Raw genomic sequence first — 18355 nt, forward strand, 5'->3', positions numbered from 1 at the left:
CGGTGTGAATTGACAATGTGGTCCAAAGAGCAAGGCAGGAAACGGAGTCCAGATCCTCAAAATGGTAGTACAGGGCATAACCACTAGGCCACCTATCAGTTCAGTACAAAAGGTACAACCCTGCGCATCATGGTGTAAAAGCTGGGGCCTAGGTTTCGCATTGTGCATCTCACACCTATGGAAATAACAAGAGGAGTAAAATCTATAGAAATCAACACACCCTAAGAAGGTGGGTGCTCACAGAAGACTGCTATCAACATTTTGGTAAAGGTGGTTGGCTGCTGAGATAATGAATGGCAATTACAAGTCCAATTTTGGAGGGAAACAAATTTTTTACAATCAACACTTGAGTTTGACAATGAAGAACCCAACATGGGCTTGATGTTTACCAACAAGGCTTTGCAAATCATGACACCCATCTTCTCACTTATAAAAACTACTACCCCACAAAAATCCAACATCTCTCAAGAATGATTTTTACCTCTCAAAGAACTGGAAAGATCTGGGCTATGATGAAAGGAGTTAATTAGCTATGCCCCCAAACCTGTTACTTTCAGGTTTCAAACTTTCTCCTTTACCACCAGACTTAGGAAAGCTATGGTGACACAGTCAAAATGTTATTCTAGAGAAAGGGAATCCGAACCAAGGATGTGCCAAGGTGAATCGTCAAGAACAAATGTGGACTGTCTGAGGGCCAACAGTTATGAAAAAGTAAAAGGAGCAAACTTCTAAAATGCAGGGTGGGCTCTTTAAAAGGAGTAAAATCACTGCTCTTGACTCACTTAATCCTTCGCCATGTTGCTGTCAGCTCACCAACTAAGTGCGAGTGTGACTTGCTGGGCCCATTTTCCCATGGTCTGTAGAAGGCGCTGTGAAGCACATCCTGTTCTAGCTCGGGGGCCCTTCCCCCCTCTGCAGCCTTACCCAGTGCAGAGAATGCGCCCCCTACTGACTCCAACACTCATCGCCTTTAGCCGACTTGGCTGCGGTGCATTTTGGGTGGGGGCTGGTATTTTCTCCATGGCCATAAACCAGAAGCAACAATGCAGATTTCTAAAGAAACTGTATCAAGCTATCCAAGAGATTCTTATTTTCCTTTCCATTCTGAAGGTTCAAGACACAGGCACAAGAAGCATCAGGGATGGGAACTGGGTGTGTGGGGATGGAGAGCATTAACATGGCAAACACAGCAAACAGTTTGGTTCTTTTTCCCTCCTAAGCCTTTGTCTGTAAAATGGGGTTATGGCAAGAAGTGTCCAGAGAAACTGGTGAATGCAAAAACATTAAGAAGACTTCGCGTGTGTGTGTGTGTGGGGGGGGGGGGGGTGTGTGGCTAAAAAGGTATCAGACCTAGAGTCTTGCCTTGGGCAGAAGAGGAAGAGAAGCAATCGCGCCTTTTCCAGCAGACAGGGATCAAGGTTGGGGGGGAGGGGAAGGCAGGCAAGCAGCCCAGAGGAAAGAAGAGGTGAATAGAAGGTGCTCCCAAAACTACTCCCCATTCATTACGAGAAAATCTTTTTGCAGCTTTCTGGATTTCCATTTTCTACCATCTTACTGCAAAGTTAGGGCTCAGAATGTTCGAAGGAGGTGCTGACCAGGCAGCTGAGACTGGGAAAAGGGATGGTTGGTAGACTGTGGTCATGATAGGAGGGAAGCTGGCAGGTTGGGAAGGAAGGATTGCACAGGGGAGGTAAAGACTTTCACTCCGTGCCATGCATGCTCCCCGGCCCCCTCAACCCCGTCCCCCCTCCCCCAGCTAAGGGTGGGTAGACCCGGCAGAAGGCTCGTTCCAGGCATGGGAGTGTGCGTGGGGGGGGCTCCTTTTGGGGGTGGGGGGCGGACGGGATTAGTTCTAGGGATGGGAGAAGCTAGGTTCTGGCTGGAGGCGGGGTGGGGGAGATGCCATTAGCTGCAAAAGCTCCCGGCAGCCAGGCTGGCTGCTGGCCTCGGTGGGCTCACGGGGCGGAGAAGGGGGTCGGGCTGCAGGAGGAGGCGCCTGGCCCTCCAGAGCAGAGCCGGGTAGCGGTCCGTGCCGGGACTGGCGGCCCGTCGGCGCCGGGGTGTGCAAAGAAGCGTGTGTGCGGCTGGAGGGCGGCGATGCGAACAACAATGCGCCCGCGCCCGGGGCCGGGCTGGGCAGACGGCCGCGCGGGCCGGGGTCGGGAGGCAGGGCTGGGCCGCGGGTCCGCGCGCGGCGGCGCCAGGCTTACCTTGACTCGGCCTCAAGGCGCGCGTGGGGCCGGCGTGCTCGGGGGCCGGACGGCGGCGGCGGCGGGCGGATGGCGGCGGCACGGCGGTGGCGGCAGCGGGGAGGGCGCGCCCGGGGCCTCGTCGCGCTCCGGCTCGGCGGGCTCCGGCTCGCGCCGCGGCCGCGGGTGCTGCCGGGGGGCGCGGCGGGCGCAGCAGAGCGGCGGGCGGCGGCGGCGTCGTCGAGCGGTGCAGACAAAGGAGGGGCGGAGGGAGGAGACGGAGGGTGTGGGAGAGGCGGCTTCACCGGCGCGGGCGGCGGCGGCCGCGCTCCTCTCGCTCCTCAGCAGCGGGGACCGAGAGAGGGAGCTGTGTCTGAGAAGACGCCAAAATCCCCCTTAGCGCTGCCTGCGGGAGTGGGAGGGGGCACAAGATGGCGGCGGCCGGGGGGGGCGGGAGTTCAGCTCATGGATCCCGGCGGGCGGCGGAGGGGAGACCGGGCCAGCGGAGGCGGCGGCGGCAACAGGCGGGGGAGGGGGGCTGATCCCGCGTCTCCCCTCAGCAGACAATACAAGCGCCTCGGACCGAGTCCCCGAACCTGCCCCAGCCAAAATGGCGGCCGAGAAAGAGAGGAAGTGACGTAAGTGCCTCATTAGCATAAGAGGACTCATTGTCCAGCTAAGTAGGGGGGGCAGTGGGGACAGTACCCCTAACCCCCTTTCCCCCAGGGAGGCCCCTCTTACTCCCACCTGTGCTTGCACCTAACTTTTCCTGAGGGAGGGTGCTCTCAGAACCCCCACCCCCGCCTGAGGGAAATTATATAATCCCCACTGAGGTGGGGGAACTCTCGCGAGAACCAGGAGGATTTACCATTGACCCACTAGGAGGCGCCGTGGATAATGGCCGCAGTGCGCTCCCAGGGCCCGGGTGCTCAGCGGGCGCCTTCCTCTGGCCGCAGCGCCGGCGGCGGAGGCAGAAGCAGCGGGCCGCAGCACGCCCAGCACTCAGTCAGGTGGCCGTGCTGGGGATCCCTGCGCGGGCCCAGCTGGGCCTGGACTACATCTGGCGGGAGGGGTGTGCAGGGCGGCCCGGGGCGGCTCCACGTGCTCAGAGGCCCGCGCTTCCTCCACGCCTGAGAAGCGGTGGAAAGGCGCCGGAACACCTGGCCGGTCGCGTCTGATGTCTCCTGCCTTAAATGAGGTGTGAGGGCCTCGTGCTTCACACAGTGACTTGGGATGAGACACAACCCCAAGGATGCCTGCCCCTTCCTGGGGGGTATTCGGTGCAGAGGGGTCGAGATTTTATTAAGGTTCGCCATTACTCTGTGACTTGACATTCTTCCCAGTAACAGTGATGGACTCTTCTCTTTGACCTGAATTTAAAAAAAAAATGGGAATCCTGGTGCCTTGAGGACTCCCAACGGGTGAAATTTCAGGATGAGAAGTGATGTTGCCAATGGGGGCATTGGCTCTCTGCAAGATCCTTAAACAACACACCTTGTAGTCCTAGGGACATAACTTTTGGTGCTCCCACAATCTGGGTAGTGTAAGACAGCACATGGTTACGTTGAAAAGTTAGGTCAAACCCAACCAATGCATTATTTTCCTCAACATTTTTGAACCAACCTTTTAAAGTAGGTTGGTTAAAGTATCATGATTTAAAGTATCATTGGTTAAATGTACTGGCAAATAATAGATGTCAGTAGTGAAGAATTAACCAAGCCTGTTTCCTTAATATGTGATTTGTAAATTCAAGTCAACATACTTTTAAGCCATACTTAACATCCGAAAATAATCTGACTTCGTTGCAAGTAACATCAACTGTGATTACACATAGCTGCTCAACGTCTAAGACTTCAGTTAGCCCTGTTTAAAAAACTTTCATACAACACATTTCTGAAATTGTGATAAAATATCTTTAAAAACCAAGTCAGTATTTCAAGGGAAAACAGCTGAAAAATGTTGTGGAAAAAGGGGTTGGGGCAAAGCATTTGATTCAAAGAACCAAAGATAATCTAATTACATACTGCAGAAAACAGACAAAAACTAATATGAAATAAGCAAAGTAAGTTTAAGTTTAGTTTTCCTTAGATATACTTAGATTCCATATAGTGATAATGCAAATACAAAGGGAAAACATCTGGATTTCATCTTTGGCCTCATTTACAAAGCAAAATAGGATGCTGGATTCAGATGTAAATGTTTAATTTTACAGTGTTTGAGCACCAGATTTACTACAAAAATGCATCTAAATAGTCCAGATTCTTTTCTAAATGACTTCCAAATGCTGTGAGTCTTCAATGCTCAAATACTGTCTCTACTGTAAATTCTAAGAGTGACAGTGTTGTAATGATTGTGGGAATAACAAATGAAAAGATTGAAAGAGCAAACATTATCTACTCTAGTGAGATCTGAGAAGGCAGTACTGTGTATCAGGTTCTCTAAGGTGGTTACTTAATTTCTGCTCCACATACTTGACACTGAGAACTTAACTTTGAGTTTAGGTTAAGAATAAATTCTAATCACTCCAAAAAAACAGAATATTACATTTCTATTATCTTAGCTTAAAACTAATTGCACATCAAGCACTAATAAATTTTCTTGTTGTTATTAATGAGAAATCTCCTCCCCAAGGAAGGCAGGTCCCTTATTGGACAGCTGGTCCGTTCTGGACAAAAGGGAAACAGTAGTGATCCTTATTGAAATGTGTATTATGGGTTCAACTACAGAAGTATGGGAGGTTTTCATATTTGAAATGACACCACAGGTTTTATAGTCTGGGATTCATTTCTGGTAGAATCTGTCAGAGAGAAATGCAAATAAAAATTAGACTTTCAATTTCTTTCCTTTTAAAAAAGACAGGGTCTCACTCTGTTGTCCAGGAATGATCACAGGTCACTGCAGCCTTGACCTTTCAGACTCAAGTGAATCTCCCACCTCAGCCTCCCAAGTAGCTGGGACCACAGGTGAGTACCACCACACCCAGCTAATTTTTTTATTTTTTGTAAAGACAGGATCTCCCTGTGTTCTCCAGGCTGGTCTCCAACACCTGTGGCTCAAGCTGTCCTCTTGCCCTGGACTCCCAAAGTGCTGGGATTATAGACATGAGCCACTGTGCCTGGCCTCAATAAATTTCTTCAGCAGCCAAATTAAGCCAGGAAAATGTAGTAATCAGGAATATTGTTCAATAAATAATTTAGAGACACCCCTTTTATTTGCAAAAGAAAGTCAACTTAAACTAATTTTCTCAAAGCATGCCCTTACTCAAATTTTAAAAGATACTACATGATCCATAACCTATGCTACAGTTAGAAATTAACTGATCTCTTCTGAAATACTTTAGAGAGAGTAGATAAACGTATTATTAGCCCTGGCTTTATTGGATAGCTTAGCCTGTATTTTAACTGGCAGAAGTGCTTAAGGAAGAGATTTTTCATATTAGTAGAGATGTGAGCTTTGCTGAGGGTCTTCAAATAATATGAAAACAATTCTTTTGAGAAAAAAATTGTTACGCTGGGCTTGGTGGCTCACATCTCTAATCCCAGCACTTTGGGAGTCCAAGGTGGGTGGATGACAAGGTCAGGATATCAAGGTGATCCTGGCCAACACGGTGAAACCCCATCTCTACATAAAAAAAGAAAAAAGTTAGCCAGGCGTGGTGGCGTATGCCTGTGATCCTAGCTACTTGGGAGGCTGAGGCACTTGAACCCACAGGCAGAGGCTGCAGTGAGCCAAGATCGCACCACTGCACTCCAGCCTGGGAGACAGAGCAGGACTCCATCTTAAAAAAAAAAAAAGAAAAAAAGAGAGAGAAACAAATTGTTACATAATTCAGTAAGATGTTTAAAAATTACTGTAGCAGCTATGTTTCTGCCTCAGTATCATTAATACTTTTCCTTACTGATAGAGGTTATTGCTCAAAAGAGAAAGATACGACTATGTAATCTACTGCTGCCAAATTGCTTCCCAATTCACAATATGCATTTTAAATAGACTTGCTTTGGTAGATGAAATGCTTCATCAATTCCACAGCTGAAAAGAACCCAATTCTAAAAGCCTGCTCTAAATGGATTTTCTAGTTTAAGAAATTTGAGATGCATTTTTAAGGAAAGGGCAGAGGTGTGTATTTCTTTTACAGATCATACAGATACAGCCATGATATAGCTATAAACATTTCATCAGTTAACATTATCTTACTTCTGACATCTATTGGGTATAAAGATTCATGATTCCAGTATTTATAAAGAATATTTCAAATTATTCTCCATGTAAAAAATTCTACATTCACTTACTCTAATCAAAGCAGCAATACTTTATGCAAAAAAACCATATACATTTATTTATAGGTCTTAATACAGCAAAATGTAAATGAAAATTGAGACCATTAAAACTCATTAGGCCAACAACTTTAAAATTACTTAATCTGAAATATAGAAGTTCTTCATAAAAAAGATGTGTGAAGTTTACCTTACCTTATGGTTTATACTTTAAGAGTACATTTTATCAAAATCAGTAACCAGGCTTCTTTCATGTTTAAAGTGAAATGAACATAAGTATAAATGATTATATTTCTTTTATGTAGTAGCAAAAAGAGTCAATAATCCTCTCAAGAAAGATACTATTTCATTTCCTCCCAACTTGGATTCACCATAAACACGATCCACAAATGATATTGGAACCTAGTTAAAAACAAAAAACAAAAAACATTAAAGTCAGTCTTCAAAAATAATTAGGTAGCTTAGCAGGTATACCATATTACCAACACAACAGAAACAGGACTAAAAAAAAGTCCTAAAAAGAAGTCCTTAAAGTAAGTACTTTAGGATTCTTAAAGCAACTATGTGTAGCCGGGTGCGGTGGCTCACGCCTGTAATCCTAGCACTTTGGGAGAGTAAGACGGGTGGATCACCTGAGGTCAGGAGTTCAAGACCAGCCTGGCCAACATGGTGAAACCCCATCTTTAAAAAAAAAAAAAAAAACAACTATGTGTATCTCCAAGTCTTTAAAATTAAATGCATCATCTAAAGATAGGTCACATGAACCAATCTACAACTGTTTAAAATGCACTGATCCTAGGTATCACCTTGGTTTACTCAAGTTTCAGTTTGCATTTCAAAGAAAAATTATACCCCAAAAGTAAAGCGGCCTTTTGCTTAGATTTTTCAGTTGTTTGTCAAATTTAGCTATAACAGCTTAGCATTAAGTAAAACATCTTGCAACTTCCACGGGAGAAGTGACATTTCAGGTTAGTTATTTTCTTGCTATGAATAAGAGTTTTACTAGTAAATGAGGAGTCTTCCCTACCCTAAGAGCTCACTCGCTAGCCCTAAGTATTACAGATCACCACTCCCTTGGCTCTGTAATTCCTGGTCTTCACTTACAGGAAATGGACATATGGGATTCATCATTCATTTTAAAGTATGGTGGACACTGGCTGTGGCAAAAGGAAAAGCAGAGACTCAGTCCATAATGCTGACCGGTTAGAAGGAAGGCTAGGATTGAGAAAGTACCAGGAACTTTCCATTATTTAAAAGAGAATGCTAACTGTTAATGTTTTAAATCTTATTGTTCAAATGTACTAATGTGAATTTTTACCATTTGTGCATGAACATTCTAAACAACCAGAAGACCTCCACAATTTAGCAGTTATGAAAGTGAAACTTTACCCCTCCTTTACCAGGAACATGACATACTATTTAGCATCAGCTGCATACCTCGCCAATAGTGTAATTCAACTGTCTTGCCCGAACAATCATCTCCATCTGGAAGACATAGCCTTTAGAAACACATTTTTCTATTAATTTCTCTAGAACTTCTTTGCGGTATAATCTGTAAGAAATCAGAATAAATAAATAAATATATATATATATATATAAATATATATATCTCAACTTCTGGATAAATACACTTGCCTAACATGTATCTTGACCTTTCAAAGAGTTCACTGGTATGTATAAAGCCTAAAACTTCCACTGGCCATTGGTAAACAGAAAAGCTCACAAAGTTGATGATTATGATACATTTGTCCTAAGCAAGAAAGGCCATTAAATATTTGCTAAATAACTTAGAATAATTTTGAAAATGAATTCTCAGTATCTTTTAGAGAATTATTTTCCCGTCATACTATCAGAAATTATTGAAATAGAGTAAAATGAATCATTTGATGCAGAAGCATACATTATTTAAGATTTCCTTAAATTTTAAAGTTGAAGAAACTGTTCCAAACATTGAAACTGTTGTACAGAGTGGACAAATGATGATGAAGCAACAATATATAAGAGATGACAAAAAAAGAACCTCAAAATTAACAGTCATTTCCCAATAAATGTTTATGGTAAGTTTTGATTTCTCATGATTTCCTTTATAAATTCCCTAGGATAAACTAAGTCCCTCTAGGATGAGCTTGGGAAGCTAGGTTAAAACAGGAACTAGACATCACAGGATAGAAAAAATGCTGGTGGGATTCACCTATCACCAATCGAGGTCAGTTAGACACTTAACAGCAAGTGAATGTGCAGCCTAACTTTAGATGGACTGCAGGCCAAATACCAGATTTACAAGGTGAGACAGTGGAGTTGGGCTGTCCAGTGGGTAAACCCAAGCACTTTTTTCAGTAACCAAATAGCAAGGAGCTCCCTATTTTCAGAGTCACAGACACTGTAACTTTTTTTTTTTTAAAGATTAGTGTCTCAGTAGGGAGGCAGCAATTTCTACCTTTTTTTGTGGGGAGAGGGGAGAAAACTAGGAGAGGTAGTTTGGTGAAACTTTGTTCTTTTCAAAGTTAAGGCCATCTGGACCTACTGTGCCTCAGAGTTTCACCTTGAATCCACATTTTTTCCCTCAGACTTCTAAGGCGACAGTATCTTTTGACTATGAAGTGAGTATAGGACAGCACAGCCCTTAGAAGAACCCAACAGAGCTTAGTGTGTGCACTCCTTTATCCACACAGTCTCCTTAAGGATTCAAAGGAATAAATTTGGAATAAATATGAAGAGAGGAGAATCTGATGGTATTTATTCAATAACAAACATTTATTTACCAACATAACAGGTTTCAGATACTTTTTCGTGTTTTGCCTTATAGAATGAACTAAAAACTAAATAAAGATATAATATGTCAGATGCTGTTAGGTAGGGGAGGGAGCACTGGGATTGTGGGGTGGGAAGAACTATGATGGGACAATGTTTTTGCATTACCTTTATTTATATATTTTTATTTTGAGAGAGAGGATCTCACTCTGTTGCCTAGAGCATAGTGGCACAATCATGGCTCACTACAGCCTCAGTTTTAGAGGCTCAAAAGATCCTCCTACTATAGCCTCCCAAGTAGCTGGGTCTACAGCCACCTGCCACCATGCCCGGCTAATTTATTTTTTTAGTTTTTGTAGAGACAGAGTCTCACTATGTTGCCAGAGCTGGGGTCTTGAACTCCTGGGCTCAAGCAACCCTCCATCCCTGGCCTCCCAAAGTGCTGGGATTACAGGTGTGAGCCATCATATCCAGCCAGCATTACTTTGAAAATTGGGATCAGACTATAAAATATTTCCTGACTTTAAGAGTTGCTTTATTCTCCTAGGAATCATTTTTTAAGATATTTCTTTTCACTGCCACCTCCCTCCTCCCCATCCCCATGATATCTTTTAACATTGTAGCTAGTAAAGTAAAATGTTATGCTAGGCACAGTGGCTCCTGGCTGTAATCACAGCACTTTGGGAGGCCAAGGTGGGCAGATCACCTGAGGTCAAGAGTTCGAGACCCACCTGACCAACACGGTGAAACGCCGTCTCTACTAAAAATACAAAAATTAGCAGGTCATGGTGGCGTGTACCTGTAATCCCAGCTACTCAGGAGGCTGAGGCAGGAGAATCTGCCTGGGAGACAGAGGTTGGAGTGAGCTGAGATCGTGCCACTGCACTCCAGCCGGGCCAACAGAGGGAGGCTCTGTCTCAAAAAAAGTAAAATGTTACATGAAGCCATATAATCCTATGAATAGGATTAGGATCCAGGTGATCTATGCTGTTAAATGGCTTTATATTAGACTGTAGACTTTCTAAGATTCCTTTTCTTATTTTGTAAAAAGCACCTGCTTCCTAAATCTAGGGATTTAATGAAAAAATGAGTTTTGTCTAATGACAACTGAACTTTAATGATGTATTTAAGAAACTACCGCTCTTATGAGATGACAATGAAATTTAACTATTTAAAAAATTATACAATTAACAGGCTCACTTTTGTCTGTTTGGCTGCTCTGTCACTTGTACAGAACACAGCTAATCACTGCTCTCAAATACATGAAAATCCAGAACCCCATCCCCTCCATTAATCTTTGTACAATTCTGATGCAGCAAAGCACCCTCACCCCATTCCTCTTCCTGCTGTGCTTTTCTTTACAGCCTCTATCTTCACAACCAGTTACCATGGGTTTTTATTCAAACTCATCAAAACTGTGGCCTGTGAAATCCACAATGGCCCTTCCCTCTGTACAGAGATTAGAGTGCCACTAATCTTTGCATTGTTGCCACGTGGCAATCAGAGATTTTTTTTTTTTTGGACAGAGTCTTGCTCTGTCACCAGGCTGGAGTGCAGTGGCACAGTCTTGGCTCACTGCAGCCTCTGCCTCCAGATCTCAAGCGATTCTCCTGCCTTAGCCTCTGAAGTAGCTGGGACTACAAGCACATGCCACCACACCGAGCTGTTTTTTATTTTTAGTAGAGATGGGGTTTCGCCATGTTGGCCAGGCTGGTCTTAAACTCCTGACCTCAACTGAACCACATGCCTCCTCCTTCCAAAGTGCTGGGATTATAGATGCAAGCCACTGCCCATCCACCAGCCACCACCCATACGCAACCTGAGATCTTAATCAGATCACAAATGACTCTTGCCTTAGGGTATATCCTCCCCTCTTTCATCCCCAAGTTCAGCTCTCCAGTCTATTTGCTTCTTAGTTCTAGAGGCTTCATTTTTCTTTTTATTTGACTGTGAACAGCCAGCTCCGTGTGTGTGTGTGTGTGTGTGTGTGTGTGTGTGTGTGTATTATCACATTTAAAAACGTAGATTTTCCTGCATTGAGTCAAGGACCCAAGAATCAACACTATTTGGTGGAAAAAATAAGTATCAACTAATATAAATTATTAAGTAATCTATGGGGGGCTTGAGGCCACTGAAGTAGATGCAGGGGCATTTTATAGTTCGGGTCAAAAAAAAAAAAAAAAAGTCTGGCAAGTTTTGTCATTTGCCATGGTCAGTCACACAAAGCAGCTCACATCTACTACAGCAAATCTAGACCACCACCCCATACACCCAGAAACAGACAGACACACAAAACTCTGAGGGACCAAAGCTTTGACAAAATTAAACAACAAAAAACATTTCTTAAACATATGAGGAACAACGTAACAGAGAACTCTACATAAATATTAAAGAGTTTAACCTTTTCTGTGGACCATGCTTTAAGTATTCATATGAAATGGAGAAAATTACTGAAATATGTGCTGTTCTTTGGAAAAGATTTATCAGTAATAGCAACCTTTCAAAAAATTGGCCCCATGGCTGCTTAATACTAATATTAACAAGCACACAAACCTAACCCCTGCCTTAAACTTTTTTTTTTTTTTTGAGATGAAGTTTCGCTTGTGTTGCCCAGGCTGGAGTGCAATGGCATGATCTCAGCTCACCGCAACCTCTGCCTCCTGAGTTCAAGCAATTCTCCTACCTCAGCCTCCCAAGTAGCTGGGATTACAGGCATGCACCACCACGCCTGGCTAATTTTTGTGTTTTTAGTAGAGATGGGGTTTCTCTATGTTGGCCAGGCTAGTCTCAAACTCCCATCCCCAGGTGATCCGCCCACCTTGGCCTCCCAAAGTGCTGGGATTACAGGCGTGACCACCTGGCCTCAACTTTTTAAAAGAAAAGCACAATATGTCTCCTTAAGATGTTTAGGCTTCATTAGCAACTTCTAGGAATTTAGACTGCCTTTTTAGTATCCCAGAATAAAAACAAGGTGGAAATGTAAGGCATCTCTTAAAAATATCCATTGTAAAGAAAGCTAGCTAGCCAAGAAGATATATATTTTCACTGTACCTGAAACTTCCTGTTAAATCAGATGCTCCTGGTCTCAGCAAAATCTGAGTTAAAAAATTGGCCCCACGGCTGCCAAACAAAACAATCAGATTTTCTTTACAAAATATAATTTACAAACAAGAGAAACACATCAAAGAACAGAGTGTTAATATGCTATGCTAATTTCATAAATGTAACGTTAATTTCACAAAAATGTTATTTATCTAGACCAAAAGAGAAATTTTTAGTCAATGAAAGGAGATCTGGCTAGAAGCAGTGGTTCATACCTGCAATCCCAGCACTTTGGGAGGCTGAGATGGGTGGATCGTTTGAGCCCAGGAGTGACCAGCCTGGGCAACATGGCAAAACTCCATCACTACAATATATATATATAAAAGCTAGGCATGGTGGTGTGTGCCTGTAGTTCCAGCTACCTGGGAAGCTGAGGCGGGTGGCTCACCTGAGCTCAGGAGTTTGAGAGCAACCTGGGCAATGTGGTGAAACCCCATCTCTACAAAAATACAAAAATTAGCCAGGCATGGTGGCTACTCGAGAGGCTGAGACAGGAGAATCACTTGAGCCCAGGAGGCAGAGGTTGCAGTGAGCTGAGACTGTGCACTCCAGTCTGAGCAACGAAACGAGACTCTGTCTTAAATTTTAAAAAAGGTAAAACATGCATGGTAAAACAAATGACACAAACAGAATTTTAACCCAGGTCTGTCTGAAATCAATTTTTATTAAAATAACACTATATGGCAGTGACACCCTACATATTGAGTCTAAAAGTATGGAACCAGTTACATAAATTAAAATTGAAGGTCCAGCATAGTAACTTTTGCTGAATGAAACCACTTCTACCAAAGGTCCAAAGGTTTATGCAGATTTTTAGTTAATAAAAAACATCCAGGCTTTAATCACAAGAAAAACTGTAAGAAACTATCTGGGAATATCTACTGGAAATTGTAACTTGATCCCACAAATCCCAGGTAGCATAGTAGTTGATACTTGCTATGAACATATTTCCATTAGTTATACTAACAAAGAAGTCATAACACATGTACCTACCTGATTATTTTTCTTTTCAAATCCCAGCCATATACACCTCCATTTCCTTTGTAGCGAGTTCCAGAGACAATATCAAAATTACCCTCCTTTTGCTTCCTGTAGAATAAATTAGCTGTCTATTAGAAAAAGTCATTGAGCTTTCAACAGCCATTTTCATGAGCTACACAAACAAAACTTTTAAGAGAAGCTGGCACAAGTTGGGCATGGTGGCTCACGCCTGTAATCCCAGCACTTTGGGAGGTCGAGGGGGGTAGATCACGACCAGCTGAATGAAACCATTTCTACCAAAGGTGAAACCCCGTCTCTACTAAAAACACAAAAATTAGCTGGGCATGGTAGCAGGCGCTTGTAATCCTAGCTACTCGGGAGGCTGAGGCAGAGAATTGCTGGAACCTGGGAGGTGGAGGTTATAGTGAGCCGAGATCCCACCAATGCACTCCAGCCTGGGCAACAGAGTGAGACTCCATCTCAAAAAAAAAAAAAAAACCTGTCAGGAATGGTGACACATGCCTTTAGGTTCAGCTATTTGGGAAGCTGCAATGGGAGGATTGCTTGAGCCAGGGAGTTTGAAGTTGCAATGATCTGTGATTGTGCCACTGTACTCCAGCCTGGGTGACCTTGTCTTTAAAATTAAAATAATTAATGTTCCTAATACCCTTCCATTCTGTTCTTGCCGTCGCTGAAGCAAATAATACTAAAAACAGCCTGATGTCCTACCAAACTTTTCTTTGCCTATAGAAAGATAACACACACATATATCCCAAGGATTTTTGGTTGCATTTACAAAATTGGAATGCAAAAAAGTACATTTTGTGACTTGTTTTTGTCAGTTAACAATACAAATCATGGGGTCAGATGCGGTGGCTCACGCCTGTAATCCCAGCACTCTGGGAGGCTGAAGTGGGTGGATCACTTGAGGTCAGGAGTTTGAGACTAGCCTGACCAACATGGTGAAACCCTGTCTTTGCTAAAAATACGAAAATTAGCCAGGTATGATGGCAAGTGCCTGTAATCCCAGCTACTCTAAAGGCTGAGGCAGGAGAATTGCTTGAACCCAGGAGACTGGAGTGAAATTGAACCACTGAACTCCAGCCTGGGTGACAAAGCGAGATTCCATCTCAAAACAAACAAAAAAAATACAAATCATGGAATCACAGACACCTCTACAGGTCAACAAAGCTCTTGCCCATTCTTTTTAATAGTTGCAAAAATACTCCATGACTATTCAACTCACACACTTCTGTGGTTTTTTCCATGATGCCTCACCCTCTTAATCACAACAAACAGTGCTACAATAAACATTCTTACAAATGCATATGACACTGCTTAGACTCCCCAAAATAGAATATACTGGAATTGCCCAAACGAAGCCTGAGTATTTTAATTCTAATGCATATTTAATTCTAACACATATTTTCCAAAAAGGTTACAGCAACTTATACTTCTTTCAGCAATATTTGTGTATCCACTTTTTATAACCGTATTAGTACTGGATATTACTGCTCTAAAAGTCTTTGATTTTGATAAATTAATGGATAAAAAAATGGCAACGCACAGTTATTTTAATTTGCGTTTATTTCCTTGACTATATTCCAGGAAGAACGTCGTCTTTTGTTCATTAGCCATTTGGATTCCTCCTATAGTTGGTCTGTTTGTAGCTTTTTGCCCATTTTTCTTTTTTTTTTTTAAATTATTATTATTTTTTAAGATGGGGACTTGCTACGTTGCCCAGGCTGGAGTACAGTGGCTATTCACAGGCATGAGATCCCACTAATGCTCAGCATGGGAGTTTTGACCTGTTCCGTTTCCAACCTGGGCCAGTTCACCCCTCCTTAGGCAACTTGGTGGTCGGTCCCCTGCTCCCGGGAGGTCACCATACTGATGCTGAACTTAGTGTGGGCACCTGATCAGCATAGCACACTACAGTCCAGAACTCCTAGACTCAAGCGATCCTCCAGCCTTATCCTCCTGAGTAGCTGGGACTACAGGCACGCACCCCCATGCCTGGCTTTTTGCCCATTTTCTACTCTCCTGGTTCCATTTCTTTATCAGGTTAAAGAGGCTTTTGTGTACTAGAGATACAAGCAAAAAAGGTCTAAGGTGACTTTATGCAGAGATTGAAGGATGAGCAGCAGATGCTCATCAAGGAGCATGGAAACAGAATTTCAAGCAAAGGAAAATAGAACTCTGTGAGCTCAGAAGCATGCTTATGGAATGGAAAGCAAAAAAGGAAGGGGCCCAAGGCAGCGGTCAGAAAGGGAGGCAGGGGCCAACACATAGGGGCTTGAGGGACAAGGGAAAGAGCTTGGACTTTTCCCTAGATGTTGGTGGAAACTCCTGAACTATTCTAAATGGGAGGGACAATCATCTGATTCTGTTTTTGTATATCTAGCTTAAACTCAGAACAGCTTCCAAAATCACAGAACTTTCGTGATCTTTTGAGCTTTCTAAGAATATAATTATATTGCCTGCCAATAAATTGTGCAAATAAATATATTTGTAAATAAATGTAGTATTGCCTGCAAGTAAATATAATTATGTATACTTTACCAATATTTAACTGAATTCATTTCTTACTGTGTATTAACATTTCCATGTTTAACAATGGTTAGCATGCCTATCTTAATTTATCAAAAATGACTCAGTACTTCACTATTTGGTGTGATATTTATATTAGGACTGGGTTATTTTTATAATGCTTAAGATGTTTCCTTCTATTCTTAAGTTTTAACTAGAAAATGGTAGTAAATATCTCCTCTAGCATCTACAGGCTTAATCACACTACTTTCTTTGTGAACATGATAAATGAATTATACTGCGTGATTACCAATAATGAGCCATTTTGGCCCTCCTAGAATAAACTCTATTTGTTCATGGTGTTTTACTCTAGTAACTCCAGGCTTCATTCCATTTATCAGAGAAGCCATCTTCCATCTTTTTCTGTAGTCTGAGGAATTCAGATAACAAAGTACCTGTTGATTTGCTCCTCAGGACCCCTAAAATACATCATTTAGTCTCTCAAATGTGTGTTGTGTGTGTGTCTATTATCTACATAGATAAATATATATTTTAGAGACAGGGTCTCACTGTCACAGGGTCACCAAGACTAGAGCAGTGGCATGACCATAGCTCACTGCAGCCTTGAAGTTCTGGGCTCAACTGATTCTCCCACCTGAGACTCCTGAGTAGCCAGGACTACAGATGCGTTTCAGTTTTTCTGTAGCAACAAGGCCTTCTTTTGTTGCCCAGGTTGGTCTCAAACTGCTGACTTCAAGAAACCCTCCTGCCTTGACCTCCCAAGCTTTTGTTGTATTTTTGATAGAAAAAAACAGCATGAGTATTTTTGATTAATACAAAATGAAAAATATGCCCAAAACCAGTAAGATAAATTATTTCAGTCATATTTCTTTCAAATATTAGAAATAGTACCTACCTAATGAATTCAGGAATAAATTTTGGCTGAAATTTGGAAAGAATAAACAGCAAGTCAGTAAAATAGGCTAACACTATCATAAATAGCTAATAAAGAAATTTACCACTTACATGGTGTGAGAGATCAGCATCCATAATAATTATGTAGTTTCCTGTGGCGTGTTTCATTCCATGAATATATGCAGTTCCTAAAAATGAAAGTATATCTATTCAAGAAAACCCAACAGAAATCCTTACATATACATTTGAACATGGAGGAAATTGTTTAGCAGCTGAAAAGCACATGTTAGTTCTCTAAAAGTGGTATTAATAAATTGGTCTTTTTCACCATAAGTACATAGGTTCATGTATATTACATATATAATCAAGACAGTAGCTGGCCACACACCTCCATTCAGATGTCAATTTAACAGGAGAGATCATACCACTATTTCAGTTTAGCAAAGAAAAGAGTTTATAAGTTCAAAAGTCTGAGGTTAACTAACAATTACACATTCTCAAGCTTTAAAAAACCCATCTGGAGTTTCCTTAGAGTCCCATTAAGACACTGAAGAGGTTAGACCTCTTCTTAGAGCTCCACATTTACAAGTCAGCACCAACTATCCAACTGCTCCATCCACAGGTCTAGAGATGATTCTTCATTTCCTGCCTTTAACCATAACTTCTCAACTATAATTAAGTCCTATTGATTCTCTATCCAAAACATCTCAATTCCCTTTTTCTTCTCCACCTTCTGATGCTTAGAAGGTACTACTTCTGATGCTCACATGGCTACCTAACAAGGCTTCCTGCTTCTGCTCTTTCCAGCACTAAGTCCATTTCCACAAAAGCTACACACCGAGTGTCTTTTACACTGGTATGCTAGACCCCTGCTCCAGTATTTAGGGCCAAAGGCCTAGCTGATAATTACTCAGCCAGCTCCATACCTCAAAGTCCCACAGGAACTTGGCAGGGCAGGATAACTGGTCAGGAGCAGGACTTGGGGATTCCTGCATTCTCTAGCTCAGACTCCTTACAAGTGTCTTATAAGCAAGGCTAAGCTATTCTAACTTATTTTGTTAAGTACTGAATATTGGCCGGGTGTGGTAGCTCATGCCTGTAATCCCAGCACTTTGGGAGGCTGAGGCGGGGGAATCGCTTGAACTCAGGAGTTCAAGACCAGCCTGGCCCAACATGGTGAAACCTCATCTCTACTAAAAATACAAAAAATTAGCCTGGGCATAGTGGCTCACGCCTGTAATCCAAGCACTTTGGAGGCCAAGGCGGGCGGATCAGCTGAGGTTGGGAGTTCAAGACCAGCCTGACCAACATGGTGAAACCCCGTCTTTAAAAAAAAAAAAAAAAAAAAATTAGCTGGGCATGGCGGTACACACCTGTAATTCCAGCTACTCAGAAGGCCGACTCACAAGAATCACTTGAACCCAGGAGGCAGAGGTTGCAGTGAGCCGAGATTGTGCCACTGCACTCCAGCCTGGGCATCAGAGCAAGACTGTCTCAAAGAAAAAAGAAAAAAAAAAAGAAAAGAAAAAAAGAAGTGAATATGTACAGTACGCTTTTTGGTTTCATGGCAGTTTTCAGATTTTTTTTTTCAATCCCAAAGAATTTTCTGGGTTC

General features: G+C 42.6%; 3 protein-coding genes across 10 annotated transcripts in view; 1 reads left to right on the forward strand and 2 right to left on the reverse strand.

Annotated features, from left to right (window-relative positions):
* Window positions 1-2804, reverse strand: part of ADNP (activity dependent neuroprotector homeobox) — a 39350-nt gene extending 36546 nt beyond the window's left edge. The window contains exons 1-2 of one of the 5 annotated variants that reach the window (XM_035298920.3): window positions 2211-2804; window positions 1-175 (exon numbers count right to left, since the gene is read on the reverse strand). Coding sequence is in view for 1 of the 5 variants with exons in the window: in XM_078371989.1 (XP_078228115.1) it covers window positions 1-168 (168 nt within the window). In the remaining 4 variants the exon portion in view is untranslated. Of the gene's footprint in view, window positions 1746-2210 lie in introns of those variants that run through there. The other 4 variants (XM_035298921.3, XM_078371989.1, XM_054255466.2 and 1 more) reach the window with 4 other exon arrangements.
* Window positions 853-6867, forward strand: LOC118153633 (uncharacterized). The gene is made up of 5 exons (XM_078375405.1): window positions 853-999; window positions 1757-1762; window positions 1857-2436; window positions 2753-2827; window positions 5049-6867. Exons 1-4 carry the CDS (start codon window positions 853-855, stop codon window positions 2824-2826), a joined length of 807 nt encoding a protein of 268 aa, XP_078231531.1. The 3' UTR covers window position 2827; window positions 5049-6867.
* DPM1 (dolichyl-phosphate mannosyltransferase subunit 1, catalytic) overlaps window positions 6286-18355 on the reverse strand; it is a 23363-nt gene continuing 11293 nt past the window's right edge. For 2 of the 4 annotated variants that reach the window (XM_002747659.7, XM_035298925.3), the window contains 6 exons: window positions 16853-16929; window positions 16743-16768; window positions 13310-13405; window positions 12266-12334; window positions 7901-8015; window positions 6286-6865 (listed from right to left, as the gene is read on the reverse strand). In XM_002747659.7, coding sequence (XP_002747705.2) covers window positions 6761-6865; window positions 7901-8015; window positions 12266-12334; window positions 13310-13405; window positions 16743-16768; window positions 16853-16929 — 488 coding nt within the window. In that variant the 3' untranslated portion in view covers window positions 6286-6760. The remainder of the gene's footprint in view (window positions 6866-7900; window positions 8016-12265; window positions 12335-13309; window positions 13406-16742; window positions 16769-16852; window positions 16930-18355) is intronic. The other 2 variants (XM_008996130.5, XM_078371990.1) reach the window with 2 other exon arrangements.

Source organism: Callithrix jacchus, chromosome 5 (assembly GCF_049354715.1).
Source record: "Callithrix jacchus isolate 240 chromosome 5, calJac240_pri, whole genome shotgun sequence".
NCBI classification, from domain to species: domain Eukaryota; kingdom Metazoa; phylum Chordata; class Mammalia; order Primates; family Cebidae; genus Callithrix; species Callithrix jacchus.

Excerpts from the sequence above, each read along its gene's own strand:
- LOC118153633 (XM_078375405.1), top strand. The coding sequence starts at position 853 with ATGGTCTGTAGAAGGCGCTGTGAAGCACATCCTGTTCTAGCTCGGGGG. Across the intron at positions 2,437-2,752 it reads GGCGGCGGCGTCGTCGAGCG|ACAATACAAGCGCCTCGGAC; the intron begins GTGCAGACAAAG and ends TCCCCTCAGCAG.